Here is a 27,946-nt window from a genome sequence, read left to right on the forward strand (position 1 = left end):
TCAATCAATCAATCAATTAATCAATTAATCAATCAATCAATAATATAGAATATTCATAAGTGATACAATTGCACTTTATAGAATATCATCAAAAATGAGTAAAATATGTTACCATTAAGAAACAACCGTTTTCATGTTAATATACCTTTTATTGGTATAAAACTCAAGTTAAATTACAAAATCAAAATGTATTTAGATTCAAATTATTACAATTATGGAAATTTTAAGATTTACCGTCTTAAGGTGCTGTTTACGTGTCTTTAACACTGACTATAAGAATAAACAAAAAGTATGTACATTGGGCAAAACTATTTAATTTTAGTATGAAATAAATCGCCATTTTAAAACCTTTTATATGCTTTCGTGGTACTATTCAAGAACGACAGTATACGAGATTTCAGTATATATATTTTAAGCGTCTGCATATAGATATGATGAGACGGACGAAGAGTCCCAACTACCAATGATACCTGCCATGCCGATAGGATTTCAGTTTGCTGAGAAACTTCTAGAGTAAGATCATATCACAGGAAAACTTAAAAAAAAAACCTTCCCTTAGAAAGAATTTTTTTTTAAACATTTTTTTTCGTTACAGTGGTCATATATCCATTGCTATGTTAAGTGTTACGTATTTTTCGTATATCTAAAATCAAGAAGATTTTTTATAATAAAAGAAAAATATATTATTTAAAGGAAGTAAGTAATGTTGATATGCTACAGTATATATGGGGTAGGCTATATAACATGTATGTGCGTCTTACGTATCACAATATTTGTACAAATGAAATGAGAAAAAATCGACAAAAACAAAACAAAAAAACAAACAAATATACAAAGAAAATATATGAACAAACAACAAAATTGATTATTAAAGTAAATGAAGAAAAGTATTAGAAAGCTAACATTCCTCAAACCCTTTGACTTTTTTGTTTTATTTTCATCTATATTTTCATACGATAAATACATGTAGATCGATTAATGATGATTGTTTTTACTGTACATGCAGTAATAATAATTTATTCGTTATATTGATTTCATATTGCAGGATGATGGATGGGGAAGATGCACCAAGTGGTTGGACTGGACGACTCTTGAACCAGACCTCGTACAAAATTGGTCCTGGCTTTACCGACTCTTCATTGTAATAGTCATATATCAAATTATAATCATTAGCAATATACATGTAGATTAAACTGCTTGATACCTTTTTTAAACTTTACAGAACAGCTACTCTGAATTTGTTTTGACAGACAGAAAATTGAAACAAAATATTAAAACAAACAAACAAAAGAAGAAAAAAAAACATCATTTGTTTAGCAGTGCAAATACTAAAATAGCTAAAGGCGTATTAAAACATCTGGTATCATTTGATTAAAGTTTAAAGATAAACTACATGTACGCTCATCATTGAGTAAAATATTTAGATAACAGAAATTTATTGAAATCTATGAAATTCTTACTGAATATGTCCTATTTGAGAAAAATAACATGTCAAGTAAAGTTGGTCTTTTCTTTTTAAAGAAAAGACCTGCTAGTTCTCATACAACTGAATGACACTACACTTTATATTCATAGTGTGACCACCTATAGTAAATAGAATTTTAAACATATCTACTTCTTGTGAAGTCAAAACATGTTTATTTTATATTACCAGTATTTTCTAATATCAAATTTGATCAAAGTGTATATCAAATTTTGGTAAATCTATCCAATGCACTTGTATAAACTCACTAATTCAACGCATCGGAAAAGAATTTTGAGTGTTAAAGGTAGTTTTGTTTTCACTTCAGAATATTAGAACTGAGTGTACACACAAGAAATGAACGGAGAATTTCTTATAATGCTTTTGGAATGATACGAGGAGAGGTAGAACCAGGTATTTTCTGTAATACAGATTTTATAAAATAATCAAAATAAGCTGGTCTGTAATGAAAAGTCTACACAACATATTGTTCTTAGTATTCAGTATCAGACATAACAAATGATTATATATGTTGTTGGCAAGTGTGTGATACATGATCCATTATTATAAAATAGCTGAAATCTCATTGGTACAAAACAAATTATATTCACTGGGTATCATATACACTGGATATAGCCTCCAATAAATTCTTTGTCATTTGAATGGAATTGTACAATAATATTAGATGAACTTCAGATGGGTAAATTTTCACTCTAAATGTTGGTCAATATAGTACGGTCTTAACATTTTCTTTAATATACAAATGTAACATCTTTTTTCCTCTTTAAATTCCTTAGACCTAAAAATGTCATAATTTCATTCTGCATTTTGTCTTCTATATATATTAATCTGTCTTTGAAAATCCTTAGGAATATAAACACTACAGAAATATTCCATATCATTTCAGATCGTTACGTAATGCTTGGTAACCATAGGGACTCCTGGGTTTTAGGAGCCATCGACCCTTCAAGTGGGACAGCTACAATGATGGAGTTATCACGTGTACTAGGACAACTTGTCAAGGAGGGTAAATTATTTCAGAAGATTAGTTTTAGATAACATTCACTTACTTTTAGGCTATCAGATTTGTTATTAACCGGATGTATGAATAGAACATTTACACTTCTAGTTAGGGGCGTCCGTGAATGAGTGGTTAAGGTCGTTGACTTACCGCTGTGGGTTCGAATCCCGACAGCTAGCTTATGGAACATCGGTGGTTCTACTCAGATGCTCGTTCGTGCCTTAAATAATGCACGGAAGGGCACCTGAGGTCTTCCTCCACAAGTAAAGCTCGAACGTCGCCATAATATGACCTATACTGTGTCGATGTGACGTAAAACCCAATCAAACAAACAAACACTTCTAGTTTGCAAATACTTAATTTTTCATATTGCTCGTTTGTATGAAGCGATGGATCTTTGACTAAGGACTTTTGGGCTATTGTGCGAAAACCTTTTGCTGAAGATTGATTTACCGACACCACCAGAATATGGTGATTGTATAGATACCAAGTAACAGAAATGAATAAATTGAATATGAAATTATCAAAAATAGTACAATTTAGTAGTAATGATAGACATTTCATTACTTCTTATTATCATTTAATCAAAAGATAGCTCAATACTGTGCGTTTCTGTTTTTTAGGTAAATGGAGGCCCCGTCGTTCTATTATATTTTGTAGCTGGGGAGCAGAAGAATTCGGACTAATTGGTTCAACAGAATGGATAGAGGTGACTTCATTGTTATTGTGTTTTTTAGCCTTTAATTCATTGCTACTTTTTATGAGCTGCTTTGAAATATGTTTTAATTCGATCTTAGTTGAAGATTCTTTGGTAACTGAAGAGTTAAACATGGATCCATTCATATTACGTGTTAGCTATACAGAAACAAAACTTCTGTCATGCCCGGGAAACTTGGACCTAACTTTTATAATTATGCTCCATTTACCTTTATATCTTATACAAAAATAAGATGGGTATATAATTTGCATTTGATTTATTAAAAGAAAAGCATTTACTTTCAGGAAAACAGCAATGTGCTAGATTTTCGATCTGTTGCGTACATTAATATGGACATTGCAGTTACTGGTCAGTACATTCATTAATAAAGAAATAAATAGATTCAATTATAAATCATATTTGACCAAAACCACAGAATACATACATGGACATGCATTATGAATTAAAGAGCAACCACAACAATTATGTTCTTCAATTACTATGTTTTACTATCTTAAATGCTTGTGAAATGGATTTTGTAAGTAAAATTAACGCTTTAAGAACTTAAAGAGCAGGAGCATCATCACAAGAACTCTTATGCCTTTGTAACATTTCTTTTTTAACAACTTACTCGTACAAGTTATACAAAATAAGATCACATTTTGTTATGTTATGAATTGCCGTAAATAAATAAATAAATCTCCGTATTAAAGATAATAGATACAAATTTTGTCAACATTTTATCCAATTTTAATCCTTATTCTTTTCGAACCTGACGTGAAAAACCTTTTTCACCAGTTACTTTCTGGCGAACGGACACTACTTTTAACCGTTGAGCCTATAAAGTATACGGGAATAGCCGATGCTTAACGATTTAGACCAGTGCATAGTAAAACTCACATCCCTTGTACTTCTAATGGACTGTTCCAATTTCAAAGCAGGACATGGCCATTACATAAATTCAGCAGGTTTTAGAGTATAACAATGCTGATAAATGTGTTGATGTATATTCAGGAAATTATTCTATTCGTGGTCTTGGGAGTCCTCCAGTTTTCTCCGCCATGTATCGAGCAGCACAGAAGGTAAGATCTTACTACAAGTATCTTGATCTCTGACTTAGTTCTCTAAAGTCATACCCTAAATGACCTATTTGCTTGTCAACGCGTTTGCTTCTACCATTCATTTAGTGTCTTTCTGCTAATGCTGCATGTACATAAATTAAACTTAGATTACATCGATATTGTTAGAAATATTTTTTATGTTACACTCTGTGTAGACGAGTATTGAATCATATCTGTATAGATACACCCAGCTATTGATACAATTCCAAAATTTATACAGGGAAATATGTTCAGAAAAAACTATTTCAGGCAAATTTCGAATTACTTGTTTATGTTACGGTATAGAGGTTGTTAATAACATTAGTAGTCATTTTACAGGTTCCAAATCCAAACACGAGCGATACCGAGCACCCAACGGTTTACGACACATGGAAGGCGAGAAGAACGCTAAATAACCCGGAGGATGGTTCCAGTCTAAATATTCCAAAGTATAACTATAATGGTTGCATATATCTTTGAGATAAGAGAAATATATTACACGTACCCAGACGTCGACGACTTAAAATATTTTAGTACAGTGCTAGTATTGACTAATGTCATATGATCTACACTGTGTTAGTGCGACGTAAAACCGAACAAAACAAACAATAATTGGCTACTGCAGAAGATAAACGATTTAGACATATAAGAAGGAATATCGGATTCAGCTATATTGTTACAAATCTATAAAAATTTTAACCAGTAACTTGTCAGTTCATCATAATGCTCTTTCAAATTTGCCTTTGCTACTTTTTGGTTACTTTCAATGATCGGATTAGTATTGACAAAACTAAAGTTGACTCCCACGCCCAATCTTTTAGGGCCTTTTTTTTTAGTACGGGAAGGAAAATAAAATGAGCTATTTATATATGGTATGTCATAAAAAGCGTTATATAAATACTATTTATAAATGATCTATTTTTGAATGAAAAATAATCATATTTTCTTTCCTCTGAGCCCAGGACTTTTCATTATTTTTTTTTCATGTAAAAAAGGATCAGCTCTCCGGGCGCTGGTAGTGACTATGGTACGTTTCAGATACGAGCCGGTATACCATGTGCAGACTTTCGATATGATCAAGACTATGTAAGTATCATTGTCGGGTAAATTACAAAGAATACATGACAAGGTTTTCAGTCAATTGTTACAGCCTATTTTGTCCGCCTATTGTAACTTGAATACGATTTCCAATAAATTAACCGAGAAGAATCTTCTTACCATTTATCAGTGTCACATTGAAATGTTTATGTTCATTGTCGACAGGGGTTATTCGATGTGTTTTCAGTCTGCATAACCCTCGCCCCGTGTCTAAAAATCGGGACAAATTTCAGGATCAAAATAAAAAAAAACTAAAATATTCTCCATTGTTTATCCTAATAAATCAAGCCCTATGCAAAAATAGGCTTAAAAGCTTGTTTATGAAAATTTAGAGTATATGTATTGTTACTGTAGAATACATAGACATTTTACATTTGATCCAAATATTGAGCTTGATCCTAAACTTGATCCTTATTTTGATCTAATTATTTTTGTTTTGTATTGCTGTTCGTCCATTCTTTCCTAACAAGGGTTGTTTGCAAAACAGCACAAGTTAACATTTTTATGTAAAATTTAATTTAAGCTACGATAAATTTTAGTATAAATGAAATCTGATTCATTTGATTCCGAATAAGATTTCTCTAAGTGAACACGGGGCCTGGTATTATGTGTTAAGGACGGTTGCGTGAAAAGTGCCGTCCATCAAATCGAAATTGTTATATTTCATATTTTTTACCATTCATGTAGACATGCTTGGTTACATTATTTTGTAGAAGACTAGTTTTATCAGTTTTATCAAGGATATCAGATTTCAGATGTTTTGTAACACCATTGGATAAAAAGAACCAAGCAGTGAAATTGTCGAAATGAAAACTTGAATTATAATAAATTATAACACATTCACAATTAAAAGCCCATGATACTGATCTAATGATGATATATTTTGATTTATTGACTTTAATTAAAAATGTAATAATTTTATTTTTTTGCAGGCAGGGGTGGGAATCCTGTTTTACCCTCTTTACCATACGAGTTACGAGACTTTCTACGCCGTAGATGAACTGATTGATCCGGGATTTGTTGTAAGATACATCTCGATTTAAAAAATATTACAATGGACAAAATGTTGCCTCTCTATTTAATATGCTGTTGTATGGTATGCTTTCTTGAATTGATGATACTCAAAACTTTGCTTATTACCAAAGGAATTGACAAAAATTTTCAATTTTTAAAATTTGCAGAAATTATTTAAGCCACGTCATTTTTTCATTCGTTAAACTTTCGTATAACCGTGAGCAACACAACCTTTATCTTGATGAATATCGAACAGATAATGGCGACTTCAGCCAAATAGATACGTCCTATTCTTTGTACAGTCCTGATGTAAGTGTTGATGAAATTGACGAAAAACTTTGTCGTAATTTGTTTCAGTTACACTCTACAATAGGGAAGATGTCTGGAGAACTTCTCAGAGACCTTGCCGACGCCAAGATTATACCTTTTAATATGTCCGACTACGGACTGTTTCTAGAGCATTATACATATGCCATGGAGAAAAATGCGTCCCAGGAGATTTCAGATTATAATATAAATATAAGTAAGCATACTGTTGTTTATTCCTTGACCTAGATGTTCATCTCGATGACAAACTAAGTTGACTAAAGCCAGTGAGGTTCCAGTTTTTATTACACAGTAAAAGAGAAACTGTGATTTGTCAGTTTATCGAAGTTTACTGAAAGGTACTGAAGGGTTCGATCCCGAAACCTTGCTGATTTTTTACTGAATCCGATTAATTCAAAATTAAACTGTCGTCTGCTTTTTCTTCTGACAATTTGTAACTCTGTAACAGTTTCAAAGTAATATTTTGTTCTTGAATGTATTGAACATTTTGAAATATGTCTTTTAAGTAAAAAGCTGCACTATAGTTAAAATTGCTAAATTTTTGAATTTGTTAAACATTACAGCTGAGCTCCATCGAGTGATCGACTTGTACAAAGAGGAAGCGGTCAATTTTCACAAAATTGTTGACAGTGTTAATACTAACAAGTAAGCAAGTTTATAAACAATGTTATCTTTGATAAGAAATTGAAACTAACATATTTCACCATTACTCGAACCTACTTTTTGTGGCTTATAATAATTAACGTTTAGTGATGAAGCTCTTCTGTACTCTCTAACAACACAGAAAACATTTGAAAATTGATAAGTTGTAACAAATTAATTGCAAGTGAGCAAATTTTTGTTTTCCATTTACAATTTTCGGCGGAATATTTCTTTAGCTTGACATAAAGCAAATATCAATTTATCGAATCGAGAAATAGAACTTTTTGACATCATTCATTGACCTTTCTGTGGATAGTTTTGCCAATTTTATGATTTTGTTATACAAATTCTTTTTCCAAAAGCTGTTTTATGCCAATCTTTCAATATTCGCATTAAATTGTTGCCTCAAGTAATGACTATTAAATTTAAGCCCCGTCGAGGTAAGGCGGATTAATGACCAGATGATCCAACTTGAGAGAACGTTTCTTGATCCAGCAAGTCTGCCAGGTCGGACACAACTTTACAGGTAAAACACTCAATATTAATATTACATCTTTTTATTGAGGTTATTTTATTTGTCTGACCAAGAATAGCCAATATCTCACATTTTCCTTTTAACTTTACTTGTGTTTTGAGCCTGCTTACGGACGTGACATCGTTTTCACAATGTTGTTTACTGTGGCATATTATGAAATTGACGTTCAGGAATTTGTTGGCGATTTGAAGAAATCAATTCTGGTACCTTGCCCTCTGCACACTTTCAAAAACTGATTCATAGGAAATATCTACATTGGCATACCGGTATCCCTTTATAAATCAACATGATCTGTTTTGATTCCCTTTTATGTAAAATGATTTATTATGGTATGTTCATTTAAAGTACAAACATTTATACAGGTATTCATGTTATAATGTCAGTGTGATTTAAGATACACACACACACACACACACACGCACACGCACACGCACACGCACAAAAAACACAAAAAAAAAACAAAAAAGACCACACACACGAAAACAAAAACTACAAAAAAAAACAACAACAACAAAAAACCCCAAAAACAAATAAACATAAAGTAACATGTATTGTATCTTTCAGACATTTGATTCACTCCACGCCGCAAAACAGCGCAATTCCCGAGGCAAGTTTTCCGGGGATGCAAGACGCTATATACAAGCTACGTCAAGAACCTGACAACCCTGATTTTATACGGGAACTTCAGCACCATTTCTCCGTGCTTGTCTTCACAATCCAGGCAGCTGCTTATAGTCTTAAAGATTCAACCGAGTTCTTCCGAAACTCCATGTAAAGAAACTTTTTCCGGGATTGTTGGAAAAAAAACTTTCTTGACTTAGCTCGGCCCATTATACATATTGGGGTGTGCATGTGGCTTGCAGTATACCTTAAGTGAAACGTATTTTCTCTTTTTTTTATTTTCAACCAAAATGTATTTAGAAGTTTCATTTTAATTTTAATCATTTGTAGATATACTGTTAATGACATTAAAAAAATGTAAGAATGGCATTTTCGGTCTCTTTTCTATGTCATTTACATATTGCATCACCTGGAATGTTATATTCCCGTTTGTTTATAAAGTCTTAAATAACCTCTAATATTAAACCATATACGTTTGCCCATCGTAACAACGGAAGATTTTCATAGTATGCAAAATTTTCAGCCATTTAAGATAAAGATAATGGTTTATTTGATAACTTACTTAAATGTCTATTTACACGTGACTGTCGACTGAAATATAGAAACCAGTCTGAAAATTGGCGGTCAAACGACGGTCGATGTATTTGTTGGACGTCACAAAATAAGAACAGGTTCTGCTGTAATTTAAAGGCTTGTAAGGTTAAATTTTAATGAAGTGTCCAAATTTGGGGTCGGAACAGTAGTCAATTTGCGTGTTTGATTTTACAAGATTATAACAAGACCAAACGGTCGTATACAATTCAAATAGTTGTAAATATATAACCTTAAAACAGTATTTATATATAAAATCAAATTCGTTATAATATAAGTGCCTTCATTTACATTATTAGTTGATTAAATAATACAAATGTTTGTAGTCACGTAACAAAATATAACTCTACTTCCAGGATTATCTCTTCACCGCATGATACATGCCAGTAAGGCATTCCGAAAAGCTCCTTCGTTTTGATTTCATTGATTTAATTGATTGTTATAATTGCTTTGTTTGTTTAACAAAAGTTGACACTTTTTCTATTGCATTATGTGTTGCATTTTAAAGTAATGCGCTATGTGCTTTGCCATAAATTAATTTTAATTGACAGCAATAGGTTTACACGTTTAAGCATAAACATTTTTTCACTTTTATGCCAGATTTTCATGAAGAAGGATATAAGTGAACAAAACACTAGACAAGCAATATTATATTTTTTATTTTTAACAATTGTATAATGTTTCAAAGTTTCATTGCTTATTAACTAATAATACTTAATCCAGTAGCGAAGCAGAATATATCAGCACCATGCTCATCTTTTAACTCCCATCTTGCGGTAACTTTTAACTGTAAAAAGAAAGATACGGACCATTAGAATTGCAAAGTTGGACACCGTAATTAATTGTGGCTGATTTCTTTTATTTCGTGTCTTCGCCTGTCAAAAGTCTAAGGAGTCAACTTTTGAAGGTGACGACGCAAAGACACGACATATGTTATCAAATTATCGTTATTTCGCCTAAAATGTATCGGCACACGAAATGGCAGAAATCTGCTACCACATTAATTAGTTTTACACACAGTAGATAAACGAAATTGATCCGATACCATTCAATGGTCATCCTGTCTTTCGATAAGAAGACCATGTTACTTTCGATCACTGTACTTTTCTTGGGAGCGATATATTTTAACTTAAACCTTCCTTGCGAATAAATGAAGTAGACTCTTTTAACACAATACTGTGTTACTTGCAAATAATAATTGTGCCCTTTTTTGGTCCTATAGATTGACGTGTGTTTTTAATATATAAACAGTTTATTTCAATTTATAAAGTACTTGCACGAAATTCTTACTTTTCCGGCAGTAAGTTTTATTACAAAATTTGTTCTTTCGGTTTAGACATAATTTTATGTTTTACATTTAATTCAACATTTATTACTACGGAGATATAGCATTGGTGTTATAACGGACTGACTTCTTTTAATAAATCAAACAACATTTGTAACTTTTACGAAATAGCCGAGTAAGTCCGTAATGAACTTCGATAACTTTGGTTTATTTCCGCTTAACTTTTAAAATGCATATTTGTACGTGTCAAGAAAAAAGCCTTATATATTTACAGCAATATAAATAGATATACCAAATACTTACACTTGGAGCAAATGAGGGGCATGTCATTGTTTGTCTATAGATATATGTGTTTCCAGCAATCATCGGACATGTTACACTTTTATTACAAGCATTCTCTGGAGTTAATGGAAATGGAACTTGAAGAAATCCTAGTCCACCGTGTAACACATTGTGGGCCTCATTAATATTTCGTGCTGGAATTATAAAAAAATCATAAAACATCATAATCAAATATACATGTATTTGGCCTTGCATGAGATACTATTTCATCACTATACTCACTGTCATATTATTCTTGTTTATATTGTTTTTAATTTTAATGTTGTGTATTGCTATAGGAAATATGATTGTGTAAAAGTATCCTTACTTGTTGTAAAGTCAACTTGCACCGTATAGTTTGCACCTTTATGAACTACACACGGTTCTTTTTCACATTGTTCTACACGAATGGAGTTGATTCGGGCATCTTTAGATCCTACAATTGAAATAAATGTCGCATTGGATATATCAGAAGTTGAAACCATACCGACAAGTAATATATTATACCCTTACACTCAATTTGCAGTTCCTTGTTTAGAATACCGTAATAGTTTCAAGAAGAGAGACGTCCATGGCTGAGTGTTTTAAGTTTCTTCACATGTATTTAATACTAGTATATGACGTTTGCAGTGTGGGTTTCAATAAAAACCAAACAAAAAGTGCTTTAATTTTGTGAATCTTAGTACCCTATTATTCAGTAATGTTACAATACAAGAGTCTTCTACACAAAAATATTATTTGTAAATTTTATACGTGAATTTAACAGTCATTTTTAGAACAGAGACATAATGAATTGAATTATTACGGCTATATGAAAGTCAATACATTTTAGAAAAAAATAACTAGAAAAATAAATAAACATTTCAAATAAAATGTTAATAAATTGAATCTTACCACAGTCGTGAACTGTAATTTGAATATTTCCGACAACGAACGCTACGCTAAGAAAAAAACAAGCTACCTTAAACATCATGATTGCTAAACGTTAGAAATATTTGTTCACAGAGAAAGTTATCTTAAGTTTGTCTCTTTTATAGCAGTTATCTAACTTTGTATAACACCGCCTGATAAACGGACACTTTTCAAAGTTCATCTAAAACAAGGGTAATATATAGATCACAATTGGTGGCGCCATGATATTTCCACATCGTACCATCTACTTCTCCCGTAAATTCAGTAGCACAAAGGTTCAGTATTTGTAACGATAATGAGCAGGTTTGCATCGTAAGATTTTCATAATAAAGATGTCCTCTTTATTTGTATTTCAGTATTATTAATTAAATTGTACTAAACGGTTTAGTGTTGTATTTTGATGCTATCTTTTATAAGCATACAAATGCAAATGCATCGAAATGAGAATAAGTTTAAAAGCTATAGTATTAAAAACAATATTAAGATGTGTCGCGATTTCCTTATAGATACCCAAAAGCCTTCCTTCCAAAAGCCGAAAAACATAAACTTAGATTTTTTACATGGAATAAAATGGGATACTAAAAATGAAACATTTGAAAAATATACTAATGAAATGTACTCAGAATTAAAGGGAATCGTATTTGTACAATTTTCAGTTAAACACATTTAAACGCTATACATTTTTGTAAATATTCTGTAAAATTGCAGTTAGTGAATGATTTGGAACTTTGTACACAAGTTATTGGTTCAGACTTAAATCAAATTGTACATAAATCTCCAAAGATATTTCACTCCTGTTATGCCAAATAACCTCAGTTAAGTCCTTAACAAGCATTGTTTGGTTTCGAAGTATTCAGTAATGTTTTATGTCCTCTAAATAGGGTTGTTTGATTTAATTTTCTTAATGTTTAAGCTATTTACTTTAATATATTGCAACGGTTTTACGCTACCAACTATCAACTGAGTATGGTGTTGGGTAAAATAAGGGGGAGATGCGGTTAACGCGGTCTACAGCAAGGACTAACCTCTAAAGAGTGAAAACGCTTCTTTCAAAATTATTTTTTACTCGGATTGTTTTATTTATTAAACGTCTAATAACATAGATCAAAATTTCAAGACTCTTAATATAGTATATGTATACTGCAACACTTAAAATTTATTCCTGTTTAAGTTTTCCTAAAAATAGTTTAATTACATTTTCCATTCCTTATTTTACAAGGTTTACTCAAATGGAAATAAATCACTTCACATTTAATATGGTCTGTATCTAAGGTCAACGTCATTTATCATCGCTTAAAGCGAAATAGTTTTTTAAAACTTTCTCTCACTTTGTATTCTTATTTCAGTAACGATATTGTATTCACATATTTTTATGTGAAATGAAAATTGTCCTTTTAGTGAAAGTATCACACTTATAAGCTGAATACTGAAGAAAATATTTCAAATGTAATTCTGTTTATAAATATTTAGCTGAGTATATTTGTTAAAAATATTGAAATCGGAACTTAATATCATGAATGTTATGCCAAAACATTTATAACTGCATATAGTACTAACAAAAATATTATTCATAAACGTGAAAATACTTGATTAAAATTGTATAGATTGCATTAATTGGTTTTTGAATTTTTGGTTTCGGTTGATGATAAGTTTATCATAGATTTTAGCCTCTGACATTGTATAATAACTTTGCGGATCGAAAATTTGAGAACAAATGCAAGTTTTGCATTTTTAAAAATCACATCAAGACTGTTAATATCAGTTTGCGTCTTTGTGGCCTAATTGCCGCATCGTGCATAATTCAGACACGGGCGAACAATGCCAATGACGGGCTTCGAACCTACGTCGGTTTAAGCAGCAAGAGATTTGGAGTCAGCTACTTTAACCATTATGTAAAATTGGGCTAATAAAATGCGTATCACAGGTTATTACAAATCTAGGGGCCCCTACACAAATTAACGGAAGTTTCAATTATTTATCCTTATATGCCTGAAAAGCATAAACTTCATGTAGAACAAAAGTTTAACTTCTGCAAATATCATCCGATTATTTTTTCATAAAGAGTAATAATAGGGTTTTACTTTCATTTTCTTCTAATCAAAATACATTCCTTAAATATCAAAGTATTTCAAAAAATTCGGATTTAAATTGTCCTCTTGATAGCTGAAAACGTTAATATTTCAGACACTGCACTTCCATTAATTTGCATATTTTTCATTGGCTTTGAAAGTTTAATCAAAGTCTGAAAGAAAGGTTTGTGCTACTAACGAAAGATATGGTGCGTTGTAAGGCAGCATAACGCGACCTCGTGATTAAAATGATAATATCGCAAGATTTCCTAATCATGCCATCCAAATTAGCCAATAGAAAGTTACATATTCCTTATATAAAAGAAAAGAATGATCTTCTTCTCTACAAAGTGCATTTGCTTATTGTGTGTGTTTTAAGAGAAAGATAGCGTAAATATGATCAAAATAATTGCTTTGTTGGTTTTATGTCTTGTTTCATATACAGTTGCTGTTCAACTAAAATATGTAAGCTGTGGTAAGTATGCTTTTATTTTCATAATAGTAATATATATATAATTATATATAATTATATATACGAGATAGAAAAATCTAAGTTTTCGTTGGAAATACAAAAGCCACTGCGTTTTTAGAATGAATCTTGTTATTAAAATTTGTCTAATATTTTAAAAAAAAGTGTATACATACAAAAACAAAAGATATTTATCTTCAGTATCATGTAAGCGACACTATACAACATTACGGTATATCTTCAGACAATAATAATAATAATAATAATAATAATAATTAATACAAGTAATGATAATAAAAAATGCAATAATTATAGGACAAGAATCAATATGCCCACTTGGTTAAAGAATACGATATGATGATCAGTAAATAAATTGTTGCTTAATTTATAATGTTAGCAATTCACTTAAAAATGCTGCATCGATTAAGGTATATGCCCATAAAACCGTACAACGAAAATTATTCTTTAAACGTTTGAAGCCAATTATTTTTACAATTATTTACAATCATAAATTGAGATGTTTAATACCGGGTAGATTATTTCTGATAACGAGCCAGCTCATAAGCCTCTGCGTTCAAATACATGTATGCAACCATTGACTTTGGTTAGAACCAAAAGCAATAATTTGCCTTTGTTAAAACGGAAATTCAAAAGAAATTTAATTAATCTTTCTTAAATTTCGTAAAAGAATTTTAAATGTTCAATGAAATATTTTAATGCAGACATTAAGCTGTCTAAGTTATATGCATTTTATAATCCGCGTGACAATGTGTTATTTTATGTTTTAAGGTTCAACTGCGACTGTTCACTCGATTGTTCTGGAGCCGTGTGCAGCAAAGAGTTGTTTATACAGGGAAAAAATATACAATGGAAAAAAATTTACACAAGTATTTTAATTTAAAAATCTTAAAACCCTATATACTGTTTTATGAATTTTGAAAGTCAGAGATTTCCCCTTAAAACTATAAAACCAAAAAAATTGAAAGCGTTGCAGGGAATGATGTTTTTAAAAAATCGCTATTTTTGAAAACCTTATGTATGTTTGTATGTTACCTAATTATCCAAACAGATTCCCAAAAATTAAGAAAGTTTGATAAACGATTTTTTTTTAGGAATATTTTCTGAGTTATGAAAAATTTTGTAAATTTTGAAAAATTTTATACGCTGATCGTGAAAAATCTATCGGAATTAAATTTTAAATTAATAAACCTGGTTTTTCAACGGTTTTTAGGGGGGAATATGACGGGATACAATTTGCAGTGGGGAGTAACTGGGACTGGAAATCGTGAATATGGAAATTTTTTAAAACAACGACGATGCATCCAAAAATGTTAAATGTCAAAACAAGCTGGTTGCAAAAACTACAAAAATTGTACTTCCATTACAAAACGGATTTTTTGTTATATTTTTTGTTTTTTTAAAAAACACATTAAAACTTTTAAAAAAGGAACTTCTTGACCAAAATTGTACATTTCCTGCCACTGCGGGAGTTTAATTTCCCCTTGCTCACTTTGGATTATCACAAAGGGAAAAAATTAGTATTTTCAAAAAAGGGCGGGAAGTTTATCTACTGCTAGGTCTGAAAAAATGCCGGGGCGTTTTTGATGTATTTGTTAATATAATTTGAAATCCCCTTAACTTTAAGTTTAGGTGTACGCACAAACCCTTTCGGTTTTTTTCAATGGTATTCCCGTAACTTTAAAAAACCCAAAAAATTTGAAATTTTAACATGTGTAAAAGTGTTGAAAAAATTTGTTTTTTGCAAAATAAAAATTGAATGTCGCCATATAAATTTTAAAGTTTGGGTTAAAGCAGCAAACCAATACTGGTTAAAAAGGATAAGAATAAAGATTGGAATAGAGTCTGAAAATTTTAACCCAAGGTTTATGCCTTTGGGGGTTAACCCGATTTTTAAAATTTTGGGTTTAAAAATTTTCATTTTGTGTTATTCTTTAATATGCTAAATTGTTACCAAAAAAAAAGCCCTTTTTTTGCAATTTTTTACAACTTTTTTTCCTTTTATGCACCGACAAAACTGTTGATGATGAATGAACCTTTAAGAGCACTTTGGTTATAATATTTCACGCGCTGCTGCAATAACCAATGGATTTATACAAGTCCATTTAACAACTTAGTTAGTCTTACAAAATGTATAGTTACTTTTATTTAGCAAGTAATTTATATATATTGTTGCAGACACCATAAGCTATAAATATAATGACTATTCCAAGGTCTTTGTATAAGGTAATGAAAACAACTGTAATAAATATTTTTATACGTGTCTGATATTTTTTACAGAAAAGAATGGTGGCGAAATGGGAGGTCAAAGATACAAATGACCCTGCTGCACCAGCTATGATTTGTTTTGCATTTCCTGTTAGAATTTTAAACAATTAAATATTTTTAAACCAACATTAAATATCGGTCTTTCTTCAGTACTGTCGTGTATATTAATTTCTTTTAGATCCGTAATATATTCAAAACAAACATACATGCAGCTATGCAGTTAGCATGTAAAGATTGATAGTCCTTATTTGGGCATAGCAGAAATAATGAGCTAGAATGTTTATATATTAAGTTCGATAGCTACTGGGTAGGTTTGAAACACTAACACTTTTTTTATAGCTCGCACAGCAGGCCAGGTGCTTGTAAAGCGAAAATGGCAACAACGCAAGTGAGTTCAAATGTAAGATGGTTTTGAAACGTTTGGCAGGGCGAACTTTACTTGGGTCGTATATTGTGAGACAAACCATTCAATGCTCTTCATTTGCTGGTACAAAATAAAATCTATTTCCGGTTTAATAATATTCATGAAAGAAGAAGTTTTTCCCGAAACAGGATTTATAGTTTATCATCTCTTAGACCGAAATTGCTTTATGTCATTAAACTGTCACTCATTAAGATCGTTTTGCATTCCTTTTCAAGTACGGATATTGCAGGGTTGTATATGAAATGCAAATGATTCATCTCGTCAAAGTATCATATTTACACACAAATAAGAAGTATATACTGAAAACATAAATATTTCAAATATAATTCTGTTTATAAACCTTAATTGTAAAATTGTGTTACAGGATCTTTAGAATCAAAATTGTTAATGCATTCCTTAAACATCAAGGTATTTCAAAAGTTTCCTCATTTGATAGTTAAAAATGTGAATATTTCAAACGTCGCACTTCCGTTCATTTGCATATTTCTTATTGGCTTTGAAAAACTTAATCATATTCTGAAAGAAAAGTATGTGCTACTAAAAGAAGATATGGTGCATTACGTGACCTCGTGATTTAAATGAGGATATCACAAGATCCCCTAATCATGTCATTCAAATTGGCCAATAGAAAGTACGTATTCCTTTTATATAAGAATGATTTTCATTCCGCAAAGTTAATCTACAAATTGCCACAGGTAAACGTTGCGTGGCCATGACTTACACTATACCCCCGTTCCCCCTCTACAACCCAAAACCCCTAAAAAAAAATTAAAAAAAAAAAAAAAAAATTTTTTTATGACTAAAATATTGTAAAGGTATTTTACTCTACTTTCATTTTGCATAGAAATATCACTAGCATCTCAATTATCAGCGCATATATTCATCAATTTTTCACCGATCTTAACAATCTTGGTGTCAAATCTTAGACAAATGAATACTTTTTAAGGAAACAACACTGACACCTTCGCTGATTATACGTAGCAAGAAATATTCAAGTCAAAACTGTCAATAATTCTAACTCGGAAGAGATCTGATTGCACCGTTTTGGTAAAACATTCACGACTAAAACACTCTAAATTCATAATTAATGCACAAATTGCAGCGGCAGATGTTTCAAGTCTATCAAATACAATTACGCTCCGTACTTAAATTATCTATAAATCTATTCACGTAAAGAAACGAACCTGTTTTCTCAGCGGTTTGTTTTCAATCGTCCTGCAGCAGCCATGCCAGTACAATGCGCATGCTCGTGGAGATTTGTAACACAACGTCTCATTGGTCAACGACGGAGGTGTGTCTGGGCCCGGCTCTATCTACTATAAACGTAAGTACACACACTTTTGCCGGTACAAAGATTGGCGGAAAATTTAAGACTGCATGCAAATCGTGAAAAAATCTGTCTTTGATAAACTGATATAACTTACTATTAGTTATTTTAAAAAAACATTGTGTGGAGTCTTCAAAAGTGAAAATGTCTGTTGTTACCTGGTAAAATCCATTTTTACAACTTTAACACAGTTATTTCATATTTTTTATAAAAAAAAGTTACTGTCTTATATTTATGTTATTTATTCACATTGCTGACAGTAGAAATGTTCATCTTTTTTGTTAATTTTTTTCCATCTAAGATGATGTTGAAGCCCAGCACATTTGCGATGTAACCAACCATTACAACCGTCACAATTAATCCATTGTGTTTGTGAAGGAGCCGTATTCTGATTTAAGTTACACACTTGACAAGATGTTTCTTCATCCGAGTTTTCTGACATTTCAAAATTATCAGCCTGATCTTTAGGCTTTTCAAGCGGAATTTCAATGTTTATATGTTCATCATCACTGCTTGATATTTCACTAGTTTTTTTAATTTTTCGTCTCCTTTTTGGTCTTGATGAACTACATGTTGGTTCAATGATAGGTATGCTACTGTCATTTGAAGTGGAAGGCCTTTCATCATCATTTTGTGATCCTTTTTGAGCTTTAGATTTTACTTTGGACTTTTCTGAAACCCGGACCTGTTTCCTATGAGCCATTTTCTTTTCAATACTAAAAGCGTCTAAGACATCTTTCCTAAATTGATTCACCATAACCATTAAGTATATTTTGATGATTTTCTTGTAGATAATTTTGACCACATTGTTGTCAGAATGTTGGACATAATTTTCACCAAGGTCTTGATTAATTGCCCTGCACTTGTCTACAACACTAAAGAATTCATTATACAATTCAGAACTTTCCAAAATTTTATTTTTTATTTCCTCGAACAGATTGCTTCCATATTTATTCATGTTTTCATCCACTAAAAGTTGTAGACATTTTTCAGTCAGTATCTGGAAGAACTGGAAAAGATCATCAGGTATATTGGTAAGTGATCTATTCAGTCCCTGCTTTCTATTAACATCTAATAGGGACTCTGGTTTTGTTGTGGTAGCTAATAAATAGTATTCTTCAACTTTTATAGAATCTAAAATATCCACTGCTTGCAAGGACTCATTATATACAGCTTGGCCGCTTTCATCTACTTTATACATATAGCTCTTTTTCTTTTGCATATATTTATTTCTTACTTTAGCTATACAATAGCCACCTACATATCTTACACGTGCTTCAGAAGCATTTGTAATAATTCTATCAGAAATCTTTCTTTTTCCTACAGGAAACAATTCTGCTTTCTTTTTCAAAAGATATGTCCTAATTTGGTTGGATATATTAAAGCAGATGTGAAGGTGGTCTTCAGTACATTGCATGCTTTCAAAGAAAGTTAGGCAATTCATTCTAAATTCAGCACTTACTTGGTAAGCATGTACTTTAGTGTAAAATTCAGTCTGCAGCTTACTTGGTACAGATTTTGAAGGATCAACATCTAACTCCTCAACAAAAGATGACAACTTTGCATATTCATTTTTACAGAACTGTATGTACTTCGCATGATCAATTTCTGTCAGGATTTTGTTGGTATTGTATTGCATTGGAGTTTTCACAATCGTACATTTAATGCCAGTCAAAATTCCGTCTAAATCCAAGTCTGTTGGAAGATTTACTGATTCACTCTGTGTTTCACATATCATTTTGATAACTTCATCAAATTCACTGTCAAATTCCTCTGAACTTTCTTGTTCATCAAGCTCAGTAAGTTCATCAATCATAATCATGTCATCAACAGTCAAATTACCTGCACCTATGCCAATAGGTTCTTCTAACCTAAAATGAAAAGATATTTTTCAACATTTCATTTTAAAAAAAAAGTTTTGATTGATGTTTTCTTATACATTTATTTTTTATTAAAGTGAATTATTAAACTTTCTATAAACTGTATAAGTTTGTTTATTCAAACTTATTCTTATTCCATAAATAAGTTAATTTTCTATAGTGTTATTTTATTTGATTTCTTTTTTTCTTAAACATAACCCATTATTTGTATTATATTTATACCTAAAATGTGTGTATAGACATAAGCATATTGAAGCCACAACTAAACAGCTCTTATTAACCTATAGATATTGTGTATGTATATCTAACAATGTGTATGTTGTAATAAATGTTCTGTTCTGTACTAGCTAGAGCTAATTAGTAAATTTAGATAGATAACATAATCATTTAATTTATTTTACATCTATACATTTTTAAAAAAGTATTGTAAAAGGTTGTTTTGGGCATTAGCACAATAAATCTCAAATAAGGTCTATAAATAACATTGCTTATCTGAAAGGGTGTTCATTGAAAAGTTCCAGGTAAAACAGCAATCAATCAACACCATTATCAGACTGTACTAATGTACAGCCCAACCATTGACTACACTGGACCAGCAGGCTAAGGGGTAAATTAACTACAAGCAAATAATGTATAAAGAAATCCAACTGTGTACATTTTGTCTTTTCAATCGAAATAAATTTCATCAGGACATTTGTATGTATGTGTCTTTAAAATGGGTATATTAAAATTAACTTGGTACAAATATTCACCATAATAAAACAATGTGTCATGCGCAACACCCAGACTCCTACCCCCAGGGTCAATGTCACACTTACAGTTAGGGGGAGGTTTGTAACTCTGATTCATATTAAATTTACATTTACTTTTTTTATGTAAATACTTTTAAGGTCATAGTTATTATAAACTTGTAAACAATGCATAGTTTCAGCTCTTGTATCATCAGTGTAAGGGAAATAACTTCAATTAAACAAAGTGAAGAAAAATCCCTTTAATGGTATCAATGTAAATGTTAATACATAATAATTTTAAATTAGTATTTATCTCTGTGTTATATTCTAAATGTACATTAAAGCAATCTCAAATAAAATGAGCTGCGTCACGACAAAACCAACATAGTGGGTTTGCAACCAGCATTAATCCAGACCAGCCTGCGCATCCGCGCAGTCTGATCAGGATCCATGCTGTTCATTATCAGTTTCTGTACTTGTAATAGGGTTGGTAAGCGAACAGCATGTATCCTGACCAGACTGCGCAGATGTGCAGGCTACTCTGGATCCATGCTGGTCGCAAACCCACTATGTTGGTTTTGTCATGACACGGCTCAAATAAAGAATAAAAATTGAAAATCATTATTATGAATATCTTATTTTTTTGTCAACTATAATTAACATAAATATGTTATGTTTTTTTTACATTTACAGGTCTAACCAGCTGGTCAGTTTTGCACTTTAAAAAGATAGAATATTATTTTGAAAAGCAAAAACATTATAGTTTTAATCAAATCTGTTTAAAAGATCACTTGTATTCAGCAAATATCAGTGTTAGTTGACCATTAATTTAAGGTTCCTATATAGTGCATTTCAAATACTAACTCATTTATATGAAACTTTGGACAGTGGTATTTGTATTCATGACTAGTGCAGACCAAGATTAGCCTGCAAATGTTTTCAATTTTATCATGATCTGCACTTTCTGACATTTATTAATTATCTTTTTGATAGAAGAATATGTTATCTGTAAATGGTACAGTGCAATAGGCAAATTGAGAGGTTTTAATGTTCAACTTCCTTATGCTACAAGTTTTTCACTCTCCTATTAGTGGTCACAAATATTGATATAACTTTAGTTCAAATACTGAAGAGGTGTTTTAACTCAAAGAATATTTTATTTATATAATTACAGGCTTTTGACCCGGGTTAATGAAGACAGCAGTGGAAGTGTGGAGGTCAATGACCTATAGACCCTTTCATTTAAGCGATAAGAGTCAGAGAAGAGTTACTTCCCTTACCGGATGTGACGTAAATGGGGGATAAAACTATTCAGGCCGCATAGAATGTTAGCTTATTGAAAAGTTAAATACGTAAATACTGATCGTTCAATTGTGATTAGAACATGTATAAATTTACTCATGCATACATAATGTCAATATCAAGACAATAGAAAAAAAAACAAAAACAAAGATTGTGATTTATTCTCGCTACGGAGTGAAACAGCGAAATTTCAAAGTGAATAAATTGATTAGATCTAGATTTTCTCTAATGCCAGGATAAAAAAGCTAGTAATTAAATCAAATTTTGATATTTTATAAACACCCATTCACACTGAAATTGCCTATTATCAATTTAAATGGCCATATTCTAGTTTTCTAGCTGTGTTTTTTTCTTCTGTCATTTAGAAAATTCCGGCGTATTTATGACAAACATGAAAATAAGATTGCCAATGTTTTTTAATGCTTTTTTTACAAGCTTTAATAGAACAATAACAGAATGCATTCTGTCAATACTTACTGATTCTTTTTCATTATGCCGTATAAAACAAATATTTCAAAGAACCAGTGAATGATATAATTTTATAAATATTCCGGAAAGAACCAAAACCATACATGTGGCATTGACTTTTATAATTTTAGATTCGCAACAGATGATAATAAGATAATTTTGACATTAAAAATTTATTCTTATGGTTATAAAACTATAGACCTTTTCCCAATTACTTATTTCATAGATAAATAGATGTGTTTAAGCGCCACTGGGCCGTAACATATTAATTAACAGGGTGCATATGTTGTATATACAAGCAGCAACTGGCTGTGATATCATAAATCACCAGGATGCATTTTTTAGAGTTATAACATTACATCAGATTACGTCACTTTTGTTAGTTGTCAAAATATTTATGGTCCGAATTTTGTTATGGATCATCCTAGGGACTTTATTGGTCATGCCTTACTTATTTGATACTCGATCCAGAGTCCTACCAACTGGCACAGTAAAAAAAATACATTAAATCATAATTCAGTTAATAACGAATTTCTGTGAACGTGTTTCACAACTTGTTTTTGTTGGGGTTTTTTGGTGATTTTTTTTTAAATATTTGATAAGCAGAGCATGAATTAAAAAGTGTCAAGTTGAAAATATTACTTTACCAGCTTAAATATATTGGTGTGAAGTACGATTTTTTTTGAGAGTGCATTTTTTGCCGACACAAGTAGTATACAGTCATGTACATTCAAAAGAATCCTTTACATTTTTTTTTAATTACATTGATTTATATTGTTCTTTTTCTTTGTCTTAGTAATGCTTAAATCAAAATGATTTTTAATAAACCAGTATCTTGCAATTAACTATTACACAGCCGTTTTTCGAAACTTCAGAATCCTTACATTTTTGAAACTCAAAATGTCTTTTAGGTATGGTATATTACATAGATACACTATTTATATCTCTGGTATTAGCAAGTTAGTGCGATTTAACTGCCTGGTAAAATTTTCATTTTAAGAATCTAACGAAAATGGTAATCATAATTATAATCAGTTACCAATCAATATGGTCTACTATTAAAACAAATCGTTAACCTTATTATAGTAAACATTTTTATTCATTTCACCATCCTTTTTATGTAATATCTTATTCAAGTACACAAAATTTTGGCAATTTCAATCTGCCAATCTTACAAGAGAAAGGATTAAGATCTTTATATCCCTCTATTATTGTACTTAATCGTATCGGCATTGTCCACCGTATCCCCCAATGACGTCATCCAAGGGCGACAACTTGAATACGGTCTTAAATGAAAGGGTCTATATGATGCTTACAAGTTTGAAATGGAAGAGTGTGGTAATAAAAACATTGCCTCAAAACGTGTGCTGGTTGACCACATTATCAAAATATATCCAAATGTTGAGAAAAAAAGGATTCAGATGTCAAGAAAGTCAACTTTGACACAGTACACAGGAATAATAAAGGTACCTGTTGATATGAATATCCATGAAAATGTGAATATTGTAAAAGTAAAGGACATTCTTACTAATAGTGGAGATGACATTAAAATTATTGAAGAAAAATCAAATATTGTAAAGTGTTGTATTGATACATTATGCAAAAGTAATGGTAATTGCATTCTCAAAGTAATTACCTTCATGGATACTGGTGAGTGGAGGTTGGATATAAGTGACCAAAATGTTAATCTTAACCAAATTATGATAGCAAATACATATCAATCAGACACAAAGGGAATAAAAACTGTACTGACTGCTGCCAGAAAGGTGAATTTATGTGAAGGAGTGCCTGTATCCAAAAATGTTATAATGACAAGATTTCACATTCTTGAAAATTGGAGATCAGGGGAGAGCAGCAAAAGAATTCTGAGATCAAAAACTGTGTAGCAGAGTTATTACATTTAATGCACTCAATAGTACTTGTATTAAATGCCAGAAGATGACATTGATTCATGAAAACAACGAGGATAAGGAAAACAGCAACAACTCAAACACAAAGACATTACCAAATGTAAACAATACTGTGCAAACACCACAACAGTCAACTAATAATTGTGTGAAAGAAGACATTAAAAAATTAATTCCATGTGCAACTGATGAAATGGTTGAACTAATATTAAGTCAAGCCAATAATGTATGTAAGGATCCAAGGGGTAGGCGCTGGACAGAAGGTATGATTAATGTTTGTTTACAGTGGTACTGTAAAAGTCCACAGGCATATGAAAATTTCCGAGCAAGCAAATATCTTGTGTTACCTTCCAAATCTACATTGATACAGTACAAAAACCGAATAAAACAACATACTGGCTTTGACAACAACATATTTGATTGGATGTTTGAAGAAGCCAAAAGAAGAAGCATACCAGAAGAAGGTTACACTGGCGGCATTATTATTGATGAAATGTCAATTCAGGCAGACATACAAATATGTAAAAATAATGATGTTATAGAGCTTGCTGGGTTTATGGATGTTGGGGAGGAAGGCAATATTTGTCATACAATGAGAAAAGGAAAAAATGAGAAAGTCTTAGGTACCCATGCATTACAGTTTGTTTTTCTTGGTATAAATGGTTTTCGATTTCCGTTTGCTCACTTTATATCAGATAATGTTCAAGCGCCTGAGCTGTACCCATTATTCTGGGAAGCTGTTGATCGCCTTAGTCAGTTTGGCTTTAAAGCTGTTTATACATGCATGGATGGTGCACAAAGCAATAGAACATTTATGCATATTAATACAAGTGCAGAGAAGAATTTTACATGTAACTGCCCATGTACCTTTGGACAAATGATATTTATTATGGATTGCAAACATGTAATAAAGAAAATTAGAAACAATGTATTAAAAAGTGGCATTTTCAAGACATCAACCAGATTATTGACACTACCAAATTCAGATTCTGTTCAGTGGCAGATGTTTACTGACTGTTACAAATGGGATAAATTAAATGCATTTCAACTACATCGAAAGCTTACAAATGATCATATATACCCTACAAATCAGCTAAAAATGCGCAACCATTTGGCAGAAGATGTCCTGGATACAGATATGTTGCATCTTATGCTTCAATATCAAAATAGTCTTGGGGCTAAAGGTTCTGTTTTAAATGGCACAATTGAATTTTTGAGACATACTTCTAAATTAATACAAATCTTCAAGGATATGCGTGCTTTAAAATCATTGGATGATCCTAGGCTTGAAGAATTACTGAAAGTTGCAAAATGGTTTGAGGATTGGAAAGTTAATTCTTTGTCAAATACTTCCATACCTCCAAAGGATAGACAAAGGCAGATTTTGTCAGCACAATGTCATGAAGATATTCAAGCCTGTATTATTGGCTTTTATCAATTAGCAAAACAACTTCTAAGTAAGGCAACCAAAATTTACATCACTCCTGGTCTCATAAACTCTGATGTAATTGAAAATACATTTAATCAACAGAGGTCAACATACCATGGTGCCAACTCTAACCCTAATGCTCAACAATATAGACAAGCATTGAATAGTATTGTTTTGGGCCAAACAACAGTGTCACAGAAAGCCAATGCAGGGAAAAATCGATCTGCAGCTATTCCTTATAATTGTACCTTAAGCAAGCAACTGCCAGCTCAAAAAAGAAAGTCTGAACATAATGACTATGTGAAAATCAAAGTTATCCGGAAGTAAATTTACCTGTAAAAATGACATTGTTTGTCTCATTTTACGCCTTTTCCCGACAGTATTTCAGTCATATAGGCGGGTGTTATCTAACCATCATTCCTGGAGAGTTACACCAGTACTAGACTACCTTCCTTCGTGCTAAACTACTAAAGCATCTCCCGGGGATAGAACCCTTGCCAGAGAGGTAAATGGATTAGAAGTCATCAACTTTAAGCCCTAGACCACGGAGGCGGTCAGAAATGACATATTGTCCTATAGATTATATGGAATATGACTATCAAAATTATCATGACATTCTCAACCGTGAGTAGCAATATGATGTTCATCTGAATATATGTGCATATCCAGTACCTAATATACTTAACCATTTATGACAATCATCTTTTGATGTCACCAGAAATCCTGCATGGAATACACACTGTACCAAGGTACCTGATGACTCCTGGGCTTTGAACTTTGGTAAGTGAACAATTTTAAAAATACATACCTTTGTTGTTTATTGTTGCAACAACTTCTATCCTCTTGAAAGTCAGCAGATACTTTTTGCATGAAATTCATGACACAAGCAGGTTGTGAAATTACACTTTTCTTTACATTAAAGTTTATCACTCGTAGACCTTTTGTTTCTCGAGCCCGTCCAAGAGCAACTCCCAATTGTCCTGGCTTGAATATCTGACGACAGTCGATCTCCAAACTGTAACAAATTAAAATAAAGATACTTTTTTTATTTATTACTTTTTTCTGACATTCATTCAAAAAAGAAAGAAGTAGTATTAATAATGTAAATAAAAAAGTGCTTTAAACCTTTTTCACTTGTGTAACTTAATAAAAAAAATGGCTTATAAATATATTAATGCTTATGAATTTATACATAAATCTTACTCTTGTTACTGATTTGAATCAAATTGGCATGTTCTTGTTGATCAATGGTTATGGTTGTAGGCACCAATAAATTGTTGATCAATATTTATCAATAGTATTGTAATTTTGGGAAATAATTAATTTAGAAATGGTTAAAAAATTAATACTGTACCTATCCAGTGTTAATCCTTGTGACTTGTGTATGCTCATTGCAAAACTCAATTTTATTGGAAACTGAATTCTTACGGCGACATCAGTGTTTCGGGATGGACTAAAAACTGAAAAAAAGATCACATTTAATTTTATACTGAAACTCATAATTTCCCATAAGAAAAAAAATGGTATATAACTGACTTTTATCATATTTTATTATTGAAGTTATTATAGTTCAATAATAAATATCTTTTATTTTCCTGAAAGAAATGAAGCCAAAGTCAAATTTACCTTACTATGGTTGATGATGTTCATTAATAATAATTAAGTTAAAGACTGTATGCAGAATGTGCATGAATAGTTGACAAGGCTAAAATGTCACAGTTTAATGTGACCATGTTTTCAGTCTTAATACATCAGATAAAGATACATACCAGAAAATCTAAACCTTTCTAGTGGCACTTCGAGGTAACTGGCTTGAATATCTGACGAAGTCGATCTCCAAACTGTAACAAATTAAAATAAAGATACTTTTTTTTATTTATTACTTTTTTCTGACATTCATTCAAAAAAAGAAAGAAGTAGTATTAATAATGTAAATAAAAAAAGTGCTTTAAACCTTTTTCACTTGTGTAACTTAATAAAAAAAAATGGCTTATAAATATATTAATGCTTATGAATTTATACATAATC

The 27,946-nt window shown here is 31.3% G+C and overlaps 3 protein-coding genes across 3 annotated transcripts; 1 reads left to right on the forward strand and 2 right to left on the reverse strand.

Annotated features, from left to right (window-relative positions):
* Nucleotides 1–416: 416 nt before the first annotated feature.
* Nucleotides 417–8,894, forward strand: LOC132739472 (N-acetylated-alpha-linked acidic dipeptidase 2-like; the record flags this gene model as incomplete). The annotated part of the gene is made up of 14 exons (XM_060727188.1): nucleotides 417–513; nucleotides 1,046–1,141; nucleotides 1,791–1,876; nucleotides 2,370–2,489; nucleotides 3,107–3,192; nucleotides 3,486–3,549; nucleotides 4,195–4,262; nucleotides 4,620–4,729; nucleotides 5,276–5,366; nucleotides 6,311–6,400; nucleotides 6,750–6,915; nucleotides 7,283–7,364; nucleotides 7,792–7,887; nucleotides 8,461–8,894. Coding segments are annotated over 14 exons (1,463 nt in total), but the record flags the coding sequence as incomplete, so codon positions are not given.
* Nucleotides 8,895–9,752: 858 nt separating this feature from the next.
* Nucleotides 9,753–11,766, reverse strand: LOC132739470 (NPC intracellular cholesterol transporter 2-like). Its single transcript, XM_060727186.1, has 4 exons — nucleotides 11,609–11,766; nucleotides 11,043–11,150; nucleotides 10,697–10,869; nucleotides 9,753–9,895 (listed from the first exon to the last, which is right to left on the reverse strand). The coding sequence occupies exons 1-4, from the start codon at nucleotides 11,685–11,687 to the stop codon at nucleotides 9,809–9,811; spliced, it is 447 nt and encodes a 148-aa protein (XP_060583169.1). The 5' UTR covers nucleotides 11,688–11,766; the 3' UTR covers nucleotides 9,753–9,808.
* A 5,884-nt stretch (nucleotides 11,767–17,650) lies between these two features.
* On the reverse strand, nucleotides 17,651–27,379 carry LOC132739471 (uncharacterized). The gene is made up of 3 exons (XM_060727187.1): nucleotides 27,273–27,379; nucleotides 26,727–26,933; nucleotides 17,651–20,072 (listed from the first exon to the last, which is right to left on the reverse strand). Exons 1-3 carry the CDS (start codon nucleotides 27,308–27,310, stop codon nucleotides 18,443–18,445), a joined length of 1,875 nt encoding a protein of 624 aa, XP_060583170.1. The 5' UTR covers nucleotides 27,311–27,379; the 3' UTR covers nucleotides 17,651–18,442.
* Nucleotides 27,380–27,946: the final 567 nt, after the last annotated feature.

This window comes from Ruditapes philippinarum, unplaced genomic scaffold (genome assembly GCF_026571515.1).
Source record: "Ruditapes philippinarum isolate M1 unplaced genomic scaffold, ASM2657151v2 ctg8421_1_1_1_1, whole genome shotgun sequence".
Taxonomy (NCBI): domain Eukaryota; kingdom Metazoa; phylum Mollusca; class Bivalvia; order Venerida; family Veneridae; genus Ruditapes; species Ruditapes philippinarum.

Coding starts and splice junctions, on each gene's coding strand:
- LOC132739470 (XM_060727186.1), bottom strand. CDS start 11,687: ATGATGTTTAAGGTAGCTTGTTTTTTTCTTAGCGTAGCGTTCGTTGTC. Junction 10,870..11,042: donor GCAAGTTGACTTTACAACAA/GTAAGGATACTT, acceptor TTATAATTCCAG/CACGAAATATTAATGAGGCC. Junction 9,896..10,696: donor GCCCCTCATTTGCTCCAAGT/GTAAGTATTTGG, acceptor TTCTTTTTACAG/TTAAAAGTTACCGCAAGATG.
- LOC132739471 (XM_060727187.1), bottom strand. CDS start 27,310: ATGAGCATACACAAGTCACAAGGATTAACACTGGATAG. Junction 26,934..27,272: donor CAAGGATTAACACTGGATAG/GTACAGTATTAA, acceptor AATTTGTTACAG/TTTGGAGATCGACTGTCGTC. Junction 20,073..26,726: donor TGCAACAATAAACAACAAAG/GTATGTATTTTT, acceptor TTTTCATTTTAG/GTTAGAAGAACCTATTGGCA.